General features: G+C 39.1%; 1 protein-coding gene across 9 annotated transcripts in view; it reads right to left on the minus strand.

The window, feature by feature from the left end:
* Positions 1-23,808, minus strand: part of KLF12 (Kruppel like factor 12) — a 1,146,238-nt gene that overhangs the window by 225,567 nt on the left and 896,863 nt on the right. For 8 of the 9 annotated variants that reach the window (XM_042978247.1, XM_042978214.1, XM_015543647.2 and 5 more), the window contains one exon: positions 15,401-15,490. In XM_042978247.1, the coding sequence (XP_042834181.1) occupies positions 15,401-15,490 (90 nt within the window). Of the gene's footprint in view, positions 1-10,448; positions 10,592-15,400; positions 15,491-23,808 lie in introns of those variants that run through there. The other variant, XM_042978277.1, reaches the window with a different exon arrangement.

Raw genomic sequence — 23,808 nt, forward strand, 5'->3', positions numbered from 1 at the left:
GTGACTTAACCACTGTTAATTACAACTGCCCTCACTGGTAGAGATGAGTACTGTAGGATTACCAAAGGCATTAGATGAGAGGATATTAATGACCAGACACATACATATAGAAGTGTCCTTAAATGCTACCCCCCACAGCTAGTCCTATTGGGATATTTAATATTAGAATCATCTTCCAAATAAACTGTGGGGCTCCTTCAGTTAGGCTATTGCCGACCTACATCCCCATCCAGGGGTTTGAGATGCAATTCACAAATGAATGTGCTTGAAATCAGATAGTTAGGGGCACCTGGGTGGCAGAGTTGGTAAGTGTCCAACTCTTAATTTCGGCTCAGGTCATGATCTCATGGTTTGGGAGATCGAGCCCTGCTTCGGGCTCTGCCCTGACAGCACAAAGTCTTCTTGGATTCTCTCTCTCTCCCCCTCTCCCTGCCCCTTCCCTGCATGTTCTCTCTCTCTCTCTCTCAAAATTAATACATAAACTTAAAAAAAAGAAAGCAGAATGCAATTTGAACTCAATTGAGTGCTACATGAGATGGGTAGTGACTACAGGTTAATTACATACAAGTGCAGAGGAGAGAGATCAATGGGAATATGCTTTATGGAAGGGAGATGCTGTCCTGAGTTGTGTGGCAGCACCACGACCAAAATAAGCTACAGGAACAGAGAGGGTATCAGGATGAAGCAACAGCTAGCAGGTAATAAACTGTTACATATGTTCACTCTTTTATCTTCCCAGAAACTCCATGAGGCAGGGACTATTATCATCCCCATTTTATAGATAAGGAAACTGAGACAGAGAGAGATTAAGTAGCTTGCCCAGGTCACAGACAAAATGGTAGAGCCAGAACATAAATATAGCCAGTGTAGCTCCAGAGTCCACACACTTAACCAGAGACTTACCGAGCTAAGTCCCAGCATATTTAAAGCAGGAAAGTGAGTATATACCTCACTGTAGCAGTTGTAAACCACAGAATACACTCTGACTAGTTTAAGTGGAGATATGTATATTTTTAAATATCGGTCCAGAAAGCTTCTTGGTAGGTCAGAGAACCATACTTAAATCCTATAGTAGCAAGGAACAATACAGGCGGAGGAAAGCCAAACCACATAAGCCACATCCAGTGAAAATACCACTATTGCCGTCTTCCAGTGTTTGACGCCAGAACGTCTGTCACAGCCTCCTCCAAACAGCCAGGCATCCCTGCCCCTGCACTTACCAAAGAGCAGTCCTGCCATAATCAGGAGGCCCTGCACTACTTTCTGCATCCCTCCAGTGGGTGGGGCAACTGACTGGCCAACGGTCGTATCCTAGCTCTAAGAAAGTCTAGCACTGGAGGGGGTGTTTTCATTAGTTTTTAAAGATGCTATTTCGGGGGGATTAGAATCACAATACGGGGAAGCTAGCAAAAATTCAAGATGATAAACAAAAGATGTCAAGCAACCACAAAAGAATATACATATTCTGATAATGGGCTGAGTCTTGGTGAGTAATTTCAGCTTCATAAAACAGGGTCAGATCATGTAGGCACAACGTCACTTCATTTGGGAACAATTTACTCCTTTAACAAAGGCCACAGGTCTCTTAAAACAGCAAGTCATTTTTCAGGGCATAAAGACGATAATTTATGTAATTCAAAAACTAGGGATATCAATTACTTGGTGACTTCCCCCCCCCCCAACTATTTCACAATGTTATAGCATAACAATATGCGTCATTTTTCCTATATAAAAAAAGCAAAAGATACTAATTTAAGAAACTAGCCACATTATATATCGTATACTCTTTTTGCCTCCTAGTTCTCTTATTATTTTTGTAAGGATCATTTTCCAAGACAATGGAGACTTTCGAATGCTGGCAATGTAACTATCTTTGTGGAAACAGAAACTTAAAATCCTTTATAAATACTCACTAGAAAAGAGTTTCGTTTTGTTTTATAAAATAGCAATTTTTAAACCATTATTCCTTTAACTATCATGGCCAGGTATGTTTCTGAATAATATTTCAAATGTTTTTCTACAGTAACAAGTGTTTTTAGCTCTTTATGTTTAGGCAGTTAGCTATATACAATGGGATACAGTATCACTGAGTTAAGACCAAGAATAAATAACTAAAGACACTTATTTTTTTTAAGTTTATTTATTTATTTTTGAGAGAGAGAGCAAGCAGGGGAGGGTCAGAGACACAGGGAGAGAGAGAGAGAGAGAATCTGACAGTGAGGAGCAGAGCCCAATGCAGGACTAGAACTCAGTGAGATCATGACCTGAGCCAAAATCAAGTAGGATGCTTAACCGACTGATCACCCAGGTGCTTACTTTTAAATGCGAATTTGATAAAGGCAGGTATATAAGAACAATATCAACATATATTATTTTTATTGTGTAAACATGGATTGACAGTATGATTTTTAATTGATAATAGAGTCTTATGAAACAGTGTAGCTTTGGAGCATAACTAATATTGTCTTTTTTTCAAGATCTATGCAAATTTACTAGGCATGCATCTTAATTTACATATATAAAATATTATCTTTTATCATTAAATTAAGAAGAAATTCAGACTACAATAACAATTGCAAGAGGAGTCATGGGTTTTTTTGTTTTTTGGGTTTTTTTTAGAGAGAGTGAGCAGGGAAGAACAGGAGGGGCAGAGAGAGAAGGAGAGAGAGACTCTCAAGCAGCCTCCACAGCCAGCCTAGAGCCCAAAGCAGGGCTTGATCTCACAGCCATGGGATCATGAACTGAGCCAAAATCAAGAGTTGAATGCTTCATTGAGCTACCCAGGTGCCCCTAGAGCAGTTGCTTTTTACTGCTTACTTAACATAGAGCACTATGTTAGACATTATGTATACAATTTCGTTTATTCTAGCTGAATTCTATATCCCTTCCTGTGACTAAATATAGGATGTTTCACATCCTTCTCAGAAATATTTTTGTAGTTCAAAATCTCACACATAAATGTGAACATATACCCCCAGAATAATCCAAGGAGGACAGATGAAGGTAAAATCTCCACTGATATGTGTATATGGAATGTCAATGTGGAAATCAGAAGCCACCGTGGCAAATATAATTTGGTGGGAGGGATATGAGAACAAATGACAGCAGACAGCCATGCAATGAGAACAGAGAGAGAAAACTGCCTTTATATCTAACTTATGATTTGATAAAACAATAGATGTTAAGAGTTTTGACATATTATTGACATTTATCATATTAATAATGATGTATATGAAAATCATTTTCCCATGCAAAATAGTTAAGGTAAAAAACTAAAATTTCCAACAAAATAGTAAGGTTTTACTTGGGCGCCTGGCTGGCTCAATTGGCATGTGACTCTGGCTCTCAGGGTCATGAATTTAAGCCCCAGGATGGGGGTAGAGCTTACATAAAAAAATTTCAAGAGCTTACTTTAAAAAAAAAAAATTTAGGGGCGCCTGGGTGGCTCAGTCGGTTAAGCATCCGACTTCGGCTCAGGTCACGATCTCGCGGTCCGTGAGTTCGAGCCCCGCGTCGGGCTCTGTGCTGACAGCTCAGAGCCTGGAGCCTGTTTCAAATTCTGTGTCTCCCTCTCTCTCTGACCCTCCCCCATTCATGGTCTGTCTCTGTGTCAAAAATAAATTTAAAAAAATAAAAAAATAAAAAAATAAAAAAAAATTTATTGAGTATAATATTTAATGGGGAAAATGTATCTTGTACATGATAAGATCAAGTGTATGGGCCTAAAAACAATGTCCAAACTGTCAGGTCCCTAAAATGTGCCAGAAGCCACTGCACTGTTCATAGAAAATACTTCGCCTCAGATGCTTCGCTTCTTTGTTTTTTTAGTAAATACAGTAATATACTGATGATCTACATTTAATATATTGATGATCTATGTCTGAATATTCATCCTTTTTAAATTTTTTATTTTTTGAGAGAGAGACAGAGAGAGTGCATGAGTGGGGGAGAGAAACTGAGGGGGAGCAAGAATGAGAAAGAGAGAAAAAGAGAGGGAGAGAAAGAACCTCAAGCAGGCTCCACACTTAGCATGGAGCTTGATGCAGGGCTCAGTCCCACGACCCTGGGATCATGACCTGAGTCAAAATCAAGAGTTGGATGCTCAACTGACTGAGCCACCCAGGCGCCTCTGAATATTCATCTTTATATGACATTTATAATAAAACCTGAAGTGATCCAAGAGACTTGTTCTACCTTCTTACAGCTGACTTAGACAAAGGGTCAGAGGTTTTAAACCTACAATTGTACTAATTCCTTTCAAGCTGAAAACGAAAAAAGTATACAACTAAGGTTTTCGAAAAAAAAGAACATAAGTACATTCTTTCTCTTAATTTTAAACAATAGTAAGATTATCTTATTTAGCAAATATAGGCTTTAAGAATGAATCATCATCTTATTGGCTTTATTGAAAAATATATAATTATTTAGGACAAAACCACAGCAATGAAACTGAAGTTTGAGAGTCAGAAACAGAATTGGTCATAAGAACCAGGAGTCAGTCATCTTAACGTCAGAGTTCATTTACGACTGACGAGACATAGGTTATTTTTACTAAGAAAATCATCTGATAATATTCCCTCCAGACAAGAAAAAGGACTGACCAGTGGATCAGAGACAGATTCATTTTTCCACAGGCCAGAGACATGACCAGGGAGGAAGATATTAAATTGATCAAAGTTGCCACCAGCTGGAATGTACCTTGGTAGCAAGACATAATTTGTAAAGCATTAAAAAAAAAAAAAAAAAGGCGACTTTGACATCTTTCTGTTGTTACATATTTATAAAATTCTGGGTTCTTAAGAAACTATGACAGAGACAGAGAAGTTTTCTAGAAAGTGAATCTGATATGTGGTGTCAGCTCTGCTCAATCAGATTTCTGAAACTGACAGGAACACAGTGAAATAAAACTTTGCCCATCTGATAACCAGGGAATATTTTTGTACATTTTTAACCTATTGTTATGTGCTTGCGAACATTACTGTACAATAATTTTTTTTAATGTTTATTTATTTTTGACAGAGAGAGAGAGAGAGAGACAGAGTGTGAGCGGGGGAGGGGCAGAGAGAGAGGGAGACACAGAATCCGAAGCAAGCTCCAGGCTCTGAGCTGTCAGCACAGAGCCCGACGCAGGGCTCGAACTCACAGACCAAGAGATCATGACCTGAGCCGAAGTCAGACACTCAACCGACTGAGCCACCCAGGAGCCCCGCAAACATTACTGTATATTAAAATAAAAACATGTTACAGAGTAAATTTTTTTAATCCTATGCAATTAAGATAAAAGAGACATCCGAGAGCTCATACTTACTGTAGACTACTAGAATGGCCACTGAATCTCTTGGTAAATTTGCATTTATTGGCGTGAACTAAAATTTTCTGTAAGATCTGATTAAATCCTTCTTAAACATTAATATTATAGTGGGAGTTATTTTAGATCAGATCATTTCCAATGTCCTAGTTACAATAGCTATGAAAACTGAGCCACAGAGACAGCTTGCAATAGTGACAAGATTCTGATTTACAAGACACAGACTCCAGTTCCATCCCTGTTACTACTGGTGGTATGATCCTGACACACAGCATCTGTGCGATTTTCCTTAGGAATGGGGATGATATTACATATACCCAAGGGCTTACTAAGGCACAAAAGCATTTAGAACTGTTATGTCCTCTTAATAAATTGATTCCTATATCATTATGAAATGGTCCACTTTATCCTGGTTATTTATATTCCTTGTTCTGAAGTCTATTTTGTCTAATATTAATACAGGACCACAGTTTTGTTTTTGTTGTGACTTAGTCTATACATACGTATCTTTTTCTATGCTTTTACTTTGTTTAAGATAATGTTTGGTAGAGACTTACACGTGCTTGGAAGAAAATATTTTAAACTATTAATGGCTGTCATTTCAAGGTAACGTGATCATGCCTTTCATTTTCTTCTTGAAAGGATTTTTTTCACATATTTCAATTTTTTAATAATAAAAATGTTATCAGACAGAAGAATTCCAGTGTCTGATCTGCAGAAGGATAAGCCTGGCCCACAATCACTAAGGCAGGGCAAATTACACACAAATGACCTCACGTTTCACACAAAACTTTTTCCTCCAGCGTCAGAAGAAGGGTGTTATTAAACCCAACATTTATTTAAGAAGTATGCCATTGTAGGTAAAAATAGGCCCATTTACTCACTAGTGGCTGCTGCTATAACAAGTATGTTTTTAAAAGAGTCACATCCCATGTGAGGCCATTTGAAACATTGCTGCCAACGTCTTCTTTCAGCCACTCAGTTCAGTGATCCATATAAGCTCTCTGGTATAGTTATGAATCATCCGTGCTACAGGTTTTTGTTTTTGTTTTTGTTTTTTTTTTTTTTTCAGTTCTGCAGGTTTTTAAACTTATTTTTAAGTGAGGTAATGAACACATAATATAAAATTCACTCTCAACCATTTTTATATGTGCAGCTCAGTAGTGTTAACCACATTCACATTACTCTGTAACAGATCTTTTTTTCATCTTGCAAAACTGAAACACTACACCATTAAACAGCAGCCCATAGCCCCGACCACCAAACCCCTGACAACCACCATTTTCTTTTCTATTTCACGATTTTGACTATTCTTGACTGCATCATTTTACGCCCAGTGTACCTGTATCTTTATATTTAAGGAGAACATCTTACAGAGAGCATGTAGTTAGGACTTGCTTTTATTTCCCAGCTGACAATCTATCTTTTAAAGGGAGTGCTTAAACTCTTCCCATTTCACAGAATTATCAACATACTGTGTTTAAATGTACCAACTTGCTGGGGCACCTGGGTGGCTCAGTCGGTTGAGCATCCAACTTTGGCAGATCATGCCATGATCTCACGGCTCGTGAGTTCAAGTCCCACATAGGGTGCTGTGCTGACAGCTCAGAGCCCGGAGCCTGCTTGGGATTCTTGCTCTGCCCCCTCCATTCTCATTCTCTGTCTCTGCCTCTGTCTCTCTCTCTCAAAAATAAATAAATGTTAAAAATTAAATAAAGGTACCAACCTGCTCTTTTTTTTTTCTATTTCTCCTATCTGTTCCTTGTTCATCCTTCCTCTTTGCTGCCTTCATTCAGATAAAACTGAGTAGTTTTAAAAATGTTTCCAGTTCATTTTCACCATTGGTTTATTAACTATATTTGGTTGTTTTATTGTGTGTGTGTGTATGTGCGTGTGTGTGGTTGCTCTAGGATTTACAACATACACATTCTCCTTTTCTCCACTGGCTGCTTTTAAGACTATTCTTCAAGACCTGTTCTCAGCAATTTGATTATTTTGTGCTTTGGCGTGGTTTTTTCGGCTTGGGGCTAACTGAACTTCTTAGATCTATGTGTTTTCATCACATTTGGATAATGTCCAGCCATTATTTCTTCACAACACCGAGTACTAACCACTATACAATCACAGCCTGGCCATTATTTCTTCAAATAATTTTTCTGACCTTCCCCATCCTGACGGTTCAATTGTACATACGTTAGACTACTTAAGATTGCTCCATAGGTCACTAAGGCTTTGTTCATTTTCTTAGTCTTTTTCTCTAACTGTTCAATCCAATCAATTATCATCAAATGCCAGATGATGCAACTTTTACATTATCGAAGACTATAGCTTATTGTGTCTTTCTCTACAGTGCTGGATTTTATTCTGGCACAACTGTGTAACTTGCAGATCAGTTGGACCCTTTCAGGATTTGCCTCTCGTGTCCATCATGGCAAGCCCCTGACCAGACTACCGTGGGACTAACTGAGCCCCATGACTAACCTGTGACCCTTCTGAGACCTCTACCAAATGCCTCATGTATGAAGGGGTCTCTCCATTCTGGGTATGTGTGAACTGTATGTGAGCTCTAAGAACTGTTCCACTTTGTTGCCTTCCTTATTCTTTCCTTGTCCTCCTGCACACATAGGTAGATCATTACTTAGGCAAACCCTTTCAAGGTGACCACTCTGAAGATCTCCAGAGCTCTCTGTACAACTTCTCCCTCGCTATTACTGTTCCCCTCAAAAACCAGTTTGCCTTGACCTCTCCCAAATCCCAATCACTGCCCGCCTAACACAGTGACAGCTAGGCCCTATCTGGACTCTTCCTTCTGGCTTCGCCCTTAGGTTGTAGGCTAAGGCACCAGTAGAGTTCACCTCCTTTCCCACCTTACTCTCCAGGATCATAGTCCTTATCTGCCTGTTGTTCAATATGTAAAAACATTTTATACCTTTTGTCTGGTTTTCTAGTTGTTTATGGTAAGAGGTCAATTCCCATGGCAATTAATCCCTCATGGTCAGAAGCAAAAGTCCTCCAAGGGTTAAATAAGCTATATTGACAGTTATAAACAGTGAATCAGTATGCAAATGTTAGCACATGAAAACACACCTAGGTAAAGAGAAACACTTACCTCAGGATCCAGATTTTCCTTTTTTTGTTTAAAAAACAAACAAACAAACAAACAAACAAACAAACAAACAAAAAACTCTACCACAAAGACTAGTTCACAAGGGAGAACATAAACTGAAATATTCTGGAGAGGTTAATTTTCCCCAAATCAAAATTTCCAAATTACTCAGAGCATGAAATCTCTTCAAGAAGTGTTCCTTTTTACAAAGCACTGACCCTATAAAAATGCAAATAACTCCTGGAGAGAATAGCACTTTACATTTTCCTCAATTAAGAAGACTACAGTTAGAATGGGTCATCTGTGGGTAGCATGAGCCATCACAGCAGAGGGAGTTGGGAGGGTCTGGGTTGTGAGTGGAGGAGAATTAAGTTGAAGGAGAAAGTACATTGCTAACGGGAAAGAAGGAGGGCAGAATTATCAACTTCATAGCTTTGCCCAGGGCAGGCCCCAAGGGAAAGGATTTGTCTGCCTGCTATATTTCCCTTGGGTACTATCTGTAATTACCATCACAGCTCATTGATTTTCAATTCTTTCTATTAATACATTTATTGGCCATTCTGACATTATTAAAATCAGTCCAACACTGCTTCTTTAGTGGAGGATAGCTTTTCCTTAAAATGGGTTTTGCAAGCACAGAGATTCTTTCCTGTTTTTTTTTTTTTTTTAAATGGTCTTCTTGTATTAGCAAGAAGACAGCTCCTGCATGTTTTTCTTTGAAGCCAGGTAGCGACATGCAAAGATTTCACTACAGATCAAAAGATCTCAAGCAGTGGGTCATCAGAAAATATTAAATGATAAGCAAATTCATATGTCTAAGATAAGTCCACCAATTTACTAGCTATGCTGGCTCCTGTTCCCCAGTAGGGGAGGTAATAATGAGGCTCTGTTAAAGGGTAACGCAAGTGGCATTTTTATGATGTCTTTTCTTTCCTTCTGATAAAGTCATTAAAGTAACACTGTCTTACTAAGCTTTTACACACAGATACATATTAAACCTTTTATGTTAAATTAAACATAATGCTTTACTGAGGTAAAGAAAAGGCTTTGTTGTTGGGTGGTTGTTTTTTTTTTTCCTTTTCTCTAAAGCTACTAAATGTTCATGTAACTGCCTGTCTTAAACATTCCCTAGCCCAGGTACGTCTGGCTACAATACCTGCACCTGTCTCTATTTCTTTATTAAGCCTAAAGATTGAGGTCTTTTCCAAAATAGCACCTGTCTCAAAATTCTCAATATTCTACAGTCTGGCACTGGCTCTCACTTACAATAAATAGCATCTGAATCACTATTTATTGAGCCCTGACTAGCTCTAAGCTCCTTGTACTGGGATGATGAGGAATAATGAGAAACATTAAGCAAAAACTCGATATAGCTGACTTCATGGTACTAGTCAGTTCTTTGTGTTACAGAAATGCCTTCACCACCTCATTATGAATGTCCTGCAGAATGGTTTGCAAAAGTTACTGCAAGCTAGGAAAAGGGCCATTATTCCCTTCTGTCCTGCCTCTAAAATTAGGGAGCTCAGAGGGATCTTTGGCCTGGCATTTTTTTTTAGGAAGCCAGGGAGAATACAATTAAATCTGTCTGCTGCCATACCTGCACCCTTCCCCACTCCACACCCGTCGTAAAGAGGTGTTAGGCTTCGTCCCCCAGTGGAACACACAGGGTCTTTTTACAGCCCAGTCACTGACTCCCTTAGAGTACTTCAAACTGGCAAAACACCGAACGTCTTTCTCTCTCTCTTTGCTCCACTCTTGCCACTACTCTGCCTACATGCACGCAGGTCAGAATTGCACCGGCCTCTACAAGGGAAGGAAAAGGGAGGGGAACCACAGGCTTTAGCACTGCTGTGGTTGGTGAGGGACTCAGGTCAGCTCCTTCCCCTCAGACTCAGAAAACAGTGAGGCTAACTGAGTGAGGCATGTTTCCCTCATGTCTCCCTCTGACACCTGTGCACCCATGTATTTTTATATTTGTATTTAGAGAGCTTCTTTTCCTTCTTAAACATTTACTTTCAAGAATTTCAAACATACACAAAATCAGGCAGAATGGTTACACGAGCCCCCTGTTGTGCGGCTTCAATAATGACTGAATCCTGGCCAGTCTTATCTTTCTCCCCATCCATTCTGCTCTCCCATTTCGTTTGCAGCAAATCCCAGACAACCAATCATCTCACCTGTAAATATATCAATAAGTTATCTCTGAAGTATACAAACTCAGAATTCCTTTTTTAAAAAAATGTGGCCAAATACCACTGCCACACCAAAATTTGGTATCTTTTTGTCTTAACAAACTAATGGATTTCTGGCATCATTATTCCATTTTTTTTTTACATGATAAAATCTAATCAGATCTTGAAATTTTTCTCCAGATATGCTTAAATAAAAATTCAGATAAAAAAATAAGGGTTCCAGTTTGAGATTTCCCTTAAATGTTCTTTTAAAATTATAAATTAACTCAGATGTTTAATACCTACTAAATACGATAGGAGAATTGGCAACTATTGAAATTTGAGGAAATGGTGCCCTTTTTATTCCTGCTTTTCTTCAAAGGGAGAACATTTATTCAACACCCACTACATGCAGGCAGGCTCTCACGAGGCTGGGTGATTCACTTCACTTCCCAGAAGAGGAGAAACAGGTGGATGGAGACCAAACGGGACCCACACCGCCGGCCCCTGGCTGACTGAGCGTCTGAACTCCAGTCTGTCCGTCTTTAAAGTCTATGCATTTCTACTTCCACAAACGGGTAGCTTCCTATAATGGCAGTATACTGTAGTAGGATTGTTCAACTCATAATGGGAAATGCTTTCTCTCCCTCCTAGCCCGTTACCAGACTCAGACAATGTCAGATGGATCCTGGGCAGGCTTCTAATACCCCCACTGTACAGATGAGGACATAGAGGCCTAGAGATCAGAAGTAACTTCCCAATGCCATTCGAGCCGGTAAGCTGCAAGGCCAGGAACAAAACCACATTTTATGTCTTTGAGGCAGTACCCTTTCTCTGCCACTGCCTTATCTCTGGGTGGAATCGTTCCAGTCCTCCTCTTCCTGCTTTAGTCCTTTGCTTAGTAACATGTTAGAACATCCAAAGGCTGACAGCATTCGGGAAGCTCTTGTAACAGCAGGACACAAGCACCAAAGGTCACAGTCAAAGTCATTCCAACACTCCTTGCTGTGCCCCTGAAGTGTATCACAAGAGCACATGCCCTTCCCATGGACTGCTTAGCAGCGTGTGCTGTATTACCGACAAGCCTGGAGAACACGGAAGTCACGTTTCAAGAGCCTGCAATAATAATCTACTCAGATGTCACAAAACTAAGGATGCAGGAGTCCTAGAATCCCAAACAGAAGGAAGGCACAGACAGTCAGTGTCAATATGCTCCTCTATCTATCCAAGTGCACGTGGCTGCAAGGTGAAGACTATGTCACCAGTGAGCATGTATGTTGCCAGTATTTCCAATTTTGTTGTTGTTGTTCACAACAACTGGATGAAGTAGGCAGAGCAGGTTTATAACAAGCTCTTGACTGGTCTCGTAGTTCTTCACCATGCCAGTTATAATGCCCGGATAAGTAAAGCATGGATTTCCTTGGCACTTACCATGTGCCAGGGCCTACCCAAAAAATACGTGAAATAGTTCTTGTCCTCTAAGAGCTCACAGTCTGACTGAAGAGATCTGACCACATCCGCACACTATAAAACACACACACTTAAAGAGAATGAGGCAAGGTAGCCAGAACTTTTCAGAGAAGAGAGAAAGCAGAGTGGCTGACCTAGGCCCAGTCCATAGTCTGTCTTCCCACTCTGAAATGTGGTCATTGGGTCCTGAATTCCTTGGAGGGGGAGATGTATAGAGCAGCTGACAGTGGAAGACCTAAGGAACTATTTTTAGCCAGAAGGGGAGAAGGGCATACGTGCCTTCGTGGTGAATCGCTGAAACAGGATGTCATGTGAAGTAGCGTATCTTTGCGATGCCTCCTAGAGACTGAATGGCAGACTAAACTTTTCTTCCCCAAGAGATAGATGTTAAATGTCATGTCTTAAAAAACAGCCTCAAAAGTAGGTTTTCCAGAGTGATTATGGGATCCGATCCTTGGCATCCGGCTCAGGCTTTCTCATTCATCGTTGTGATTCGGGGATTGTTTCCTCTAACTTTGTGTCCATTGTAACTAACAGCTCATCTTTTTTCAGAAGCTGATAATCACACGTGTGACTATTTTCATTTCACCAAGTTTTACATTTTCTTATAAAGAATCAAACTTCAACCAGCTTTTATCAGTAAATGAGAAAAGAATCCTATAAGACTGAGGGGTGCCTGGGTGGCTCTCTCAGTTAAGCGTCCAACTTTGGCTCAGGTTATGATCTCACAGTTTGCGGGTTTGAGCCCCGCGTCTGGCTCTGTGCTGACAGCTCAGAGCCTGGAGCCTGCTTCTGACTCTGTGTCTCCCTCTTTCTCTCTCTGCCCCTCCCCCACTCATGCTCTGTCTCTCTCTGTCTCAAAAATAAATGAAAACACTTTTAAAAGTTAAAAAAATAAAGAATCCTGTAAGATTGAAATAAAGAAATCTTTAGACTACTAACATTCCTTATCTAAAAAGAGTTCTGATTCTGAAATTATACAGCATATTACCCATCCCATTATCCCCAATTAAAAACTCCAGTGAAATGACCAAGAGTGAAGTTCACTAAAATCTAGATTTAACTCTAACTTTAAAGAAGAACTGATGTACAGTATTGCAAATGACTAAATACAAATTATTGTTTTCCATAAATAATTAGGTCATTAAACACTGTGGGCTGCTTCTCTTGAAGCTTTACTGTGAAAGAGAATGAAATTACATCTGCCACATATTTAAGAAATACATACAAAACTAAAGAAAAGACTAAAATCAGGGTTTTCTTTCCCTTCCTTCCATGTACATAATCTAAATTAGGGTTAAAATACTAACATCAGCTCCATTCACAAGAAGGAAAAATTGATTTTAATGAGTAGGCATTAAGTAAAACCTATGAACCTACCATTTTTCCTGTCTCTATTTAAGGGCAGGAAATACTTTCCATAAATGATGTGGCCTGAGGTTCTTATTCACACTGTAAAACCTCTGGAACTATTGGCTTTTGTTTTTTGTGCATCTCAATCTTTCAAACTTACCATAAAACTATAAATTGATAATAAAGGAGAGAGAAACATCCTGATGTCACCAAGCATTCCCAGAACCAGTGACCACAATGCACCATCGTGGCTCTGACTAGCGGTCTCTGACTGCCTTCTGTACTTTTCTGCCCTCCTCCAACACACATGACTTGAGTACCTTTACCGCTATTCAAGTTGAAGAATATATTGTGGAATAAAAAGCAACAATGTGCAATATGCCACTTTTTCATTTTGTCATCGACGATGAAAAAAAGTTATCCTCTGTGAATGAGATGCTACGGTCTATGCGGTGTGTTACATGAGGGGGTTTTGGAAATTTTATGAAACTGGCTCATGCACCTAGATTAAGAAAACAGAAATTCCAAAGAAATAAAACAAATCCTTCCTGTGTTAGGGTAAACAGCAAAGGTAAAAACTACTTGGCTGGGAGAACAGAGAGTTTAACTTGATGAATCAGGCTAGAAAATCCAGGTGAACATGACTTCTTCCGAAGCTTTGTCTACAATGAACAAATGATGTTAACAGCTGCCACACAGTCTTTCTTTCACGATGCTCCACTGCCTAAGTTTTAGGATGAGCCCAGGTGAGTCATCATGTCATACACAGAACTGGGAAGGTGCGTTATTGGTTGACATACCCCACCAAGTTCATTGCACAGCTACTACAACGAACACGGAACATAAAGGTGAAATGATATCCCCTCCCATGATGGGGGTCTGTTTCAGACACAGGCTTAGAGCGAGGAAGAGAAATATACATTGGGATGCCATACACCCTGCCCTATATTGCTCAGGAATGTGGAAGTTATTGGAGAAACCCTCTACATGCTACCAGCTGGATCCATGACCTCAGTTCCTCATCATCAAGTCCTTTTAACATTTAATAGTATCCTAACCCCTTGAATGGGGTCCCACATGCACACAGATTCTTATAAGTGAAATTTTATTCATATTTGAAATTTCTTCTGATGGCTCACTTACAAAATATCGCCAATGTTCTGCGTTTTTTGAATAAGAGCTATACGAATAAGATCAAGTATCTAATTTATGTACTTTTTGCGGTCATCTGTACCGTCTCAGCGGTGGTAGGTTAGCAGCATAGGTAGGCAGTGTGTACCCAGGCACAGGAGCAATGCTTTCTCACTTCAATACAAAACATGGTCAGCCAATGCTGCAGTCATACTGCCCTTATAATTTTTACTTGCGAAGCTACAAATGTTAATGATAAAATCACCCACACATCCTTTTACAGATGTGTTCTTAAGTCTTCATATTTTCAGTAGCCATGAGTTAATTTGTCAATTTCGCTATGTATCCTTAAGTAAGCCTTTTTTTGCTTTTGTGCACATTTCAAACTCACTGACCTGTATTTCCTCAACTATCCTCTAGCCCTCATGAAGTTTAAAAGGGTAAATACAAATGTCAAAAGGGAAATCAATCCAACAAACAGTAACATTCTCATACCTGTACTCTGTAATTTCCCAAGAAAGAAAGAAGCCATTTTGACATGGAGTTTATAGTCCCATCTTATTTTTTAATACTTCCCTCTTTGCTCTGAATTTTTTAATAGCTTTTCAAAACATGCACTAATTTAAATAAAACCATATGGTTGTTACAAGGTCACTGTGCTTTCCTGATTTTAGGAAGTTATCTTCTCCAGGTTAGGAATATTTGAGTCGCAAATGGATGAGAATCAGTCTCTGGTGATTTTTACTCAAGAGAGAAAAGCCAGGCAAGTGCAAATCGGAACCGTTCTGCAAACTTCGATATGCCCTGTAAATGACTGCCACTATCATAAAGAGAAGAGGGTGGGGCGTCATTGAAACTTACCCCTTGTTCAGATTCCAAAAGCTCTGTTTTGACTCTGACTGACGGCATCCCATCAAGCATTAACATTCTGTTCTCAAAGGTGTTGATATTCTGAGAATAAAAAAGAGAGAAAGAGGGAAAGTCCGTTATACAGCATTCAAAACAGGACATCTGGTAGAGTCTTCCTTCACTGTAGTACGTTTAGTACTGCTAACCTAATTTTTTAACAATGAAGTATAATTAAATGAGAATAGCAGTATAACCAATTATGCCCCCTTTCTGAACTATCATTTGAAATAATGACCAAGAAGTTGAATTAATCAGTCTGATTCGCTGACCTCTGGGTTGGAGGTCAGACTATAATAGACTGGAGTAAAGAAACCTTAACATTAATATATATAGGGCTGGAACAATTCATCACACTTTCGCAGTAGCGGAGGGACACAGAAGACAAGTTTCCTTCTTCCTGAGTTCTGGAGGTTATATTGTGCAGAAATCCACAAAGGAGAAAATAAATAAAAATAATGACGATGCTCTCATATTATTATCAAAGTCTTCATAATTTAAAAACCAAGATAATATAATTCTGGACACTAAATTGTGATATGACAATTCAGATCAAATGAAAATTTCTATATATCCACCCCAAACATCTATTTCAAGAACAACTAATATAAATTTTGGATTCAGAATGAATTTTTAAGCTGAAGTCGTGACCAGAAAATAAATTTGTTTTCTGTTTTGGTGTATGTTTGGCTGAATTTGCCACTTCTTTAAAGGAGAACCTATTTCTATTGTGACTCAATAGAATTTCAAACAATATTTACAAACAGATTAAATCAAGGTTATTTTCTACTAATTTTCACTGCTTTGGGGATTTTCTAAAGTCAATAATCTATGAAGGGAGTCAGAAAGACACTTACCAGTGCTTGCTTCAGGCCAAAATCATGTTTTAAAACATGGTTAGAATGTCAATTTTACCTTCATATCCTGTCCAAACTAAGAAACAAAAATGACTAGACTTGAGTTTTTAGAATGGCTTCTTTACTCAGTCACAGAACATAAGCACATGATACTAACGTGGTCTCATGACAAGAAAAAGAGATCTGTTTCCAAATATTTTGCCTACATGATGACAAAGGTTAATAGCATTTCTAAACCTGCAGGTTTTTGCCCTTCACATAGCTGCTTTTCTATCAAATAGACAGTTAAGTAAAAACAACTCCCACTTCGACAAATCATAAATGTTTTTATTACCAAATAATACCGACAGAGTGCAGTATAGTAAAGCTCTAATTATCTCTATTTCTTGCCACTCCTTTTTGTTTAAGAAAAAAGGAGAAATAAAATTTATAGGGCCTCTTATCACAAATATTTGCTCTGAGACATCAACAGGAAGAAAAAGCAAATTTACTCTTGAGCTAACTAATGAGCATTTAAAAATTCCATGCTACCTAGCCTATCAGGTAATAAAAAGAAGAAAAATTACTGTCAGGTTCTTTTCTTAGAAATGTGCAGTATTATTAAAACTGGCAGGATACATTTTTTTAAATTTGTGCTTTTGACTCGTCCATATTTTGTAGGCATTTTGCATCCTAATAGCTCAGAGCAGAGAGAACTGTGGTATCCCTGGCAAGCTCAGTTAATTTGTTCCAAGCTTGAAATCCTTTCATGGAGGCTGGTGAGTTGTTTACACATCAGGCATGGATCTCAAATCCTAATGTGCCACTTGCTTCCGTGATTGGAAGCAGCCAGCTTGGCTTGCAACCACCCAGTTTCAAGAGAGCCTTCCCACAGCCGGCCAGCCCTCAACACCCCTGCCCTTCACAGCGGCCAGACACCTACCCTAACAAAGCATCCCCCAGGCTGTTTGCTTGGTAGACAATGAAGAATGAGTTGATATTGCTTCCTACCCCAGAGGAGGTCTTGCCCAGACGAAAAGGGAAGAAGATGCCTTGCAAAGGCAGGGAAAAGACAAAGAGCGATTCTGGAAAGACAGGTTTAATGAACTGTTGGAATCTGATTAGAGGCTAATGTCCCTTTTAGTGCTTTGTACCAATTTACAGCTGATATACTTTCACCACGCTCCTCACGGGCTGTGATAAACTCATTAGTTTAAAAAATGCAAGCTAACCAGAGTCTTTGAAGTTAAAAACTGATAAATCATGAAAACCTGATTGGGCCCATGTTCCATTTAGCACATTTAAATATCACTGTATTTTCATGATTTTTTAATTGTTATTCTTGAATAATTCTACATGTGTTAAAGACAGGATGTACATTTGAGTTTCATTCAAAAGTGGAAAAATAAAACCTACTGAAAGTTTTTCAAGGAATTAAGCTTTCTCTGGAAATAATTCCCTTTCCGTGATTTTCCAGGATCATCCACTGCCACAGTCATAATAAAACACCATAAAAAACAATGTTCACAACTAAAAAACCAATCATTAACTACTAAACTCAACTAGTGCAGATTCAATCTGTATATATGCCTGAAAGCAATACTGTAAATATTTATAAAGCACATTAATCTCTACATTCATGATTCTAACCCTATTTAATATAAACATAGACACTGAGCATCATACCATATTCCAGACCAGCCCAGTAAGGGTAGGGTTTTTATAAGGCACATGGTAATTGTACAGTATGGAGGATATAGTACCTGAAACAAAATCATAGATTTATCTAAGCTAAAATCAGATACATACCATCTCAGTTGACTGTAGACTTTGAATATGTAATAAACTCTAATAATTTGAAATTGCTGTCAAACATATCTTGCCATGATCTTAATCAAAACACATTTGCTGTGGAATCAATAGCTCAATTGATTCCCAAGAGGTAAATAAAATTACACAGTCATCAATTTTAGTAACATGGTATTCTTCCTATATTTATGTTGTAATAAGCATTTTAATATTATAAAACCCTATATAATTTATATACGTGTGTATATATGCATATTATCAGGTACACACGTATGCGTATACACTTAAATTACTTGTTTTGCAGGAGTACATTTTATTAATTAAAGCAAAAGTTACCATCAGATTTATTAGCTGGCTGTTGACCAATTACATGTGCACTGAATGAGAACTGTGTCTGGACCTTCCTGTTTGCCAGGTAAGATCTGCAACACAGAAGTCCAGCTGACGGCAGCTCTCCTAATTCAACCAGTACAAGCACAAACTTCAGTGATCCTAACATCGCAAAATATTTTGAATGGAATGTGCAGGAATTGAGACCGATACTCAATGATCATCTCATAAAAACACAGAATGGGGGGGCGCCTGGGTGGCTTGGTCGGTTAAGCATCTGTCTTCGGTTCAGGTCATGATCTCATGGCCCGTGAGTTCGAGCCCCACGTCGGGCTCTGTGCGGACGGCTCGGAGCCTGGAGCCTGTTTCAGATTCTGTGTCTCCCTCTCTCTCTGCCCCTCCCCTGTTCATGCTCTGTCTCTCTCTGTCTCAAAAATAAATCAACGTTAAAAAAAAAAATTAAAATCAATCAATCAATCAATCAATCAATCACAGAATGGGGAAATAACTTTCCCAGGGCAACTACTACAATCTATCTGCCCTCGTCCTCCCAAAATGCAAGTCTTTTCTTCTCCCTCCTCTTGACTGTGGGCCATCTGGTTCTTTGGAGAAAACGCAATTATTTTATCACAACCCCAAACTTGTGCTGAAACACTAGAGAATCAGTGAATTCCTCTTGCTTTTTATAGGTGAGGATCAACAAACCTAAGAAATTAGAATTACACTCAGCCAACAGTTTCAGATATCTAACGCTATGCAACAAAACACATCATAGCATACAAAAACAGTCATTTTATTATTATCTTGGTACCAAACATAACAATAAAATGTAATATTTGCATATTTATTAAGGATGAGGCCTTGTACTAAGAGATACTCATTTAGTCCTTACAGCAACCGCAGAGGTCAAGGCTGTATTATCTGAAGATGAGGCATCTGAGACACAAGGAGGTTAAACTGTCCAAGGTCTCAAGATTATTGAGCATTATACCTCTGTTCCAAACCAATTCTTCTGCCCTCCCCCATACTTACTCCTTGCCCCCTCCTCCCCCTCCCCCGCCATCTCTCCCTCAGGAGCTCTGGGACCTCAGTGCACAGCTCCTCTCAGAATTGAGTTGATTTAGTAGGTGAACTGAATGTACACCTTCTGGTCACTGATGAGAATCAACATTTGGGGAAATACCAGTAACAGGTTAAATAAAACCATGGTTTCAAAGCTATTTCCTTTTTTTTCTTTCTTTAAACTTTCAACATATTTTCTTGGCCTTTTGAGATTATACATCCTATCCTAGAAATATCTCATAATTAATTTAGCGAGTCAATCCCATCCTGATTTCAACATCCAGAAAAATCTATGGTAATCTCATCTGCTACCCAGTGTTTTGAAAATATTCATATGCCCTTGGTGGCTCATTCAATATTTTCGCAAGAGCTTCATGTACCTGCATGATACAGGAACTTCATCTCCTACATTGGACAGATACTCAAGAGAGAGATAGCTGGGCATCACATTTAATTTATAATCACTTAGGTTAAGTGTAAAAGTATACTTTTCTAAGCTCACATATCCTCACAATGACTAATCAATTTGGTACAGGCATATGCATAATCAATCAAAGTACCTCAAATGGTACAAAATAAACATCAGTTCAAACCTACTTTGCCATTCTGTCCCAGCCTTTCATCTTCCACTGCTTTGTAGCATGGGACAGAGGACATCACATTGATGACCGTACTGGCAGAACTAAGAGCTAAACTAGAGAGCCAGTGGAATCTCAGCTGAAATCCCCTTCAGTGATTTCAATGATCCATACACACCTTACTCCAAAATATCTGTCTTTACTCTTATAAACAAAACCCTTCCATAAATACCTCACATTATGTCTCTCATAAGGACTGGTAAAACAGTATTTGCCATGCAGCAACTTATATTTTCCTGATAGTAAGGATCACGCGGTTTCCTTTGTTGGCAAAGTGTTAAATTACCACGACGATGCAGTTCACACTGATATTTTCAAAATGTCAACTGAGATTCCAAACAACACTCCACCCCAGCATTAATACAAAGTGTAGTCGAATGTTATTTTTGTCATTCGTATTCTGAAGAACTGCACACACTTGGGGGTTGTGAGTTAGCCAAATCTCTCCATAAACATGCAGTGAGGGTCTCTGCTATGCCAAAGTCACTTCATTCCATCCACGCCACATCTGTGAATCATGAGGCACTGTGGCAAATAACAGGGGCAAGCCAAAGATGGAAGCACAGAAACCAGGTAAAAATCCAGGACAATATCATGGCAAGAGAAGTGCCAACCCACCAGCAACTCCCCAGGAGGGGGGGGGGGGGGGGGCGGACAAAACTTCAGTGTAGCCACACAGGTGTTAACATTGCAGGGAGAGATCTAAAGCGCAGGAGCAGGTATTTGGCTATCAGGATGAGTGCACAAGTAGTCTTGATGTCATGTAAAGATAAAAGAATTACTCAGCTATAAAAAGGAAGGAAATCTTGCCACTTGCAACAACACAGATAAACCTTGAGGATGTTATGCCAAATGAAGTAAGTCAGAGAAAGGCAAATATCAAACGATCTTGCTTATGCATAGAATCTTAAAAAAAAAAAAAAAAGAGCTCATAGATACAAAGAACAGACTGGTGGCTGCCAGAGGCAGAGTATGTATGTGTGTGTAGTGGGGGAAGGTGGTCGAAAGGTGCAAACTTCCAGTTATAAAACAAGTAAGTCATAGAGATGTAATACACAGCAGAGTGACTATATTTAATAAACATTGCATATTTGAAGACTGCTATGACAATGGATGCTAAAAGTTCTCATCACAAGAAAAAAAAATTTTTGCTATGTAAGATGACCGATGCTAACTAGACCTACTGTGTGATCTTTTCACAATATATACAAACATCAAATCACTTAATGTTATATACCTGGAACTAATAGAATGTTGTTTGTCAATGATATCTCAATAAATAAATAAATAAACAAATAAACAAACAAACAAACCTGAGAGAGAAGTGAGTTCGGTTCTGGAAAAGGAAGCCAGAAACAAGAGTCTCTCCAGGGCTAGCAGAAACTAATTCTGAGGTCAGAGCGAACAGAGCGAACAGGAATTAGAAAGCATGTGCCCAGCCCAAGCCTGCTTCCCTGGGCATATGTATAGACACAGAAAGCAGGTACCATGAGCCCAGGCAGAATGGCCATTGCAGTAGACAAGCCCCACACATGAGAAAAACAGTTGCAACACAACTACAGTATGATCACAGGGAACATAATTTTAAAAATAAAAACACGAACAACTATAATAACAACAGCTGCCATGCACTGAGCATTTATGTACTGGGTGCTGTTTCATGTGCTTTACACATGGTTCAACCATACATTTCCGGATTCACTCAAAAAACACTTACTGAGTACAAGGCATGGTTTAGGCATTTAGGGTCTATCAGTGAACACAAGAAAGAAAGTTTTACAGGGTTACATTCTAGTCATTTATTCCTCTAACAGCCTTTTTTTTTTTTTTTAAAAAACTATGTCCATTTTAGACAAGAAAATACAAGTTCAGAGAGATGAGGGAACCTGCCCGAGATGGTAGGTGGTCTAAAGGTGGGGCTAAGTCTACCTCCCACTGCTACCAGGGATAGAGAGCATCAACTGCTGAGTAGTCAGACATTAGCTGCAAAGCTGCATGAGCCCAGAGCCACCAAAGCCACTCTGGTTAGTGCGCTTCAGGCTCCTGATCTAACAAAAGGCTGGAATCAGGGCTGGAGCATCAAGGCAGAGTCAGGCTGATTAGGGGTACACTGAAGGCAGAGTATTGAGACCAGTCCAAAGCCCTTACCCTGTCCTACAGGAGGTCCCTCTGATTATTTGTCCAATGTACTTCAAACCCACTACCCAATCCCATTTGGTACTATTCCCCTCAACTACATTTTAACCATGTCAAATGTTGGGTTCTCTATTGTCAGCATGTAGCCCACTTTGGGCCTTCTATCCCACACTCTCTCTGCCCCTCCCCCCACTCACATGCACAAGCACACTCTCTCTCAAAAATAATCATTAAAAAAAAATGCTCTCTCATCTGGGCCTGTGTCTTCTATTCCATCTTTATATCCATCATCACCTGACAAATTCTTGATTTGCTATTACACTAGAATGTAAGTTCCAGAAAGAGCATGACTTTATCTTTTTGTTCATTAACAGTATCCCTACCCCCAGACTTATAACTGTGTCTAAGAGATAGTATGTGTTCAGTAAATATTTGTTGGGCTAATGAAACAATAACTATAGGCAGACATAAGGTCAATTCATTCCCTGGGTCTAACTGCCTGGGTGATCATTGATTCCTGACAGATGAGAAGAAAAGGACAAGCACAATGTTAGGGCTATAAAATGCCCCACATGTAGGAAGAATGGTAAAACATTTGGTGTGGCTGGAACATACTGCTTATTGGAAGAGAAACTCAAGAGGAGATCAGATAGGTAACTTTGGGTCAGGTGGTAAGGGGTCTTACACGTTATGGCATCTTCATTTATTCATTACAACGTGTTTCATTAATGCCACCATATGCTAGCTACTAGGGGCCTAAGTGAACAAGACAGAAAAGCTCCCGAAGCAATGTGTTTGGGCAATATGTGACTGAGAGTTGTGAAGTCTTATTATGCAAAACACGATATGTTTAAGCTTTGTGTTTAGAAAGACAGCACTAGAATTCATTTGGAAGATGCCTTTTAAACATACAGGACTTGATGCATAAAGAAGAGCCAGTTCACAGGCTACCCCAGCAGCCCAGGGGAGAGGTGGTCAGGGTTTGACTGATGGCCATGGCAATGGGAAGAGAGAGGAGTAAAAATGTTTGAGAAATAGTTCATTGGTAGAATGAACCACCTTTGATGACTGACGAGGAGGAGAGAGTGTGGTGATAAAATAGAGCGAGAGGGAGTGTCAAGAATGGCGCTGATTTTTGTAGACTGTTCACGAAGGTGAAGGCAGGAAATCAAATAGGAAAAGCCAACCATATCATATATTCCTCCAATATCCCTTATTAAAGGACCTACTGTACTCTGGGAAACACGAATATTTGGGTATATCATTTAATTTCAACATTTTTGCATACTCAAGATCTGTTACACACAGAGGAAGATTTCTCTTAAACAGATTATGTTCAGATCTTGTAAGAGATACAGAAAGTCAGATTTATCCAAACTTAGAAACACAGGTTTGGTTGAAATAAAGCAAACATATATCATTTTATTAGCTATAAATTCAAGACAAGAACTAACTCCGCTTTTACTAACACTGTCTCCAGGATTTGTAAAGTTTTACCGACTTCTGTGATTCCTGAAACTTAAAAAAACAAAAACAAAAAACAAAACCAGAT

This window comes from Panthera tigris, chromosome A1, assembly GCF_018350195.1.
Source record: "Panthera tigris isolate Pti1 chromosome A1, P.tigris_Pti1_mat1.1, whole genome shotgun sequence".
Classification (NCBI taxonomy): domain Eukaryota; kingdom Metazoa; phylum Chordata; class Mammalia; order Carnivora; family Felidae; genus Panthera; species Panthera tigris.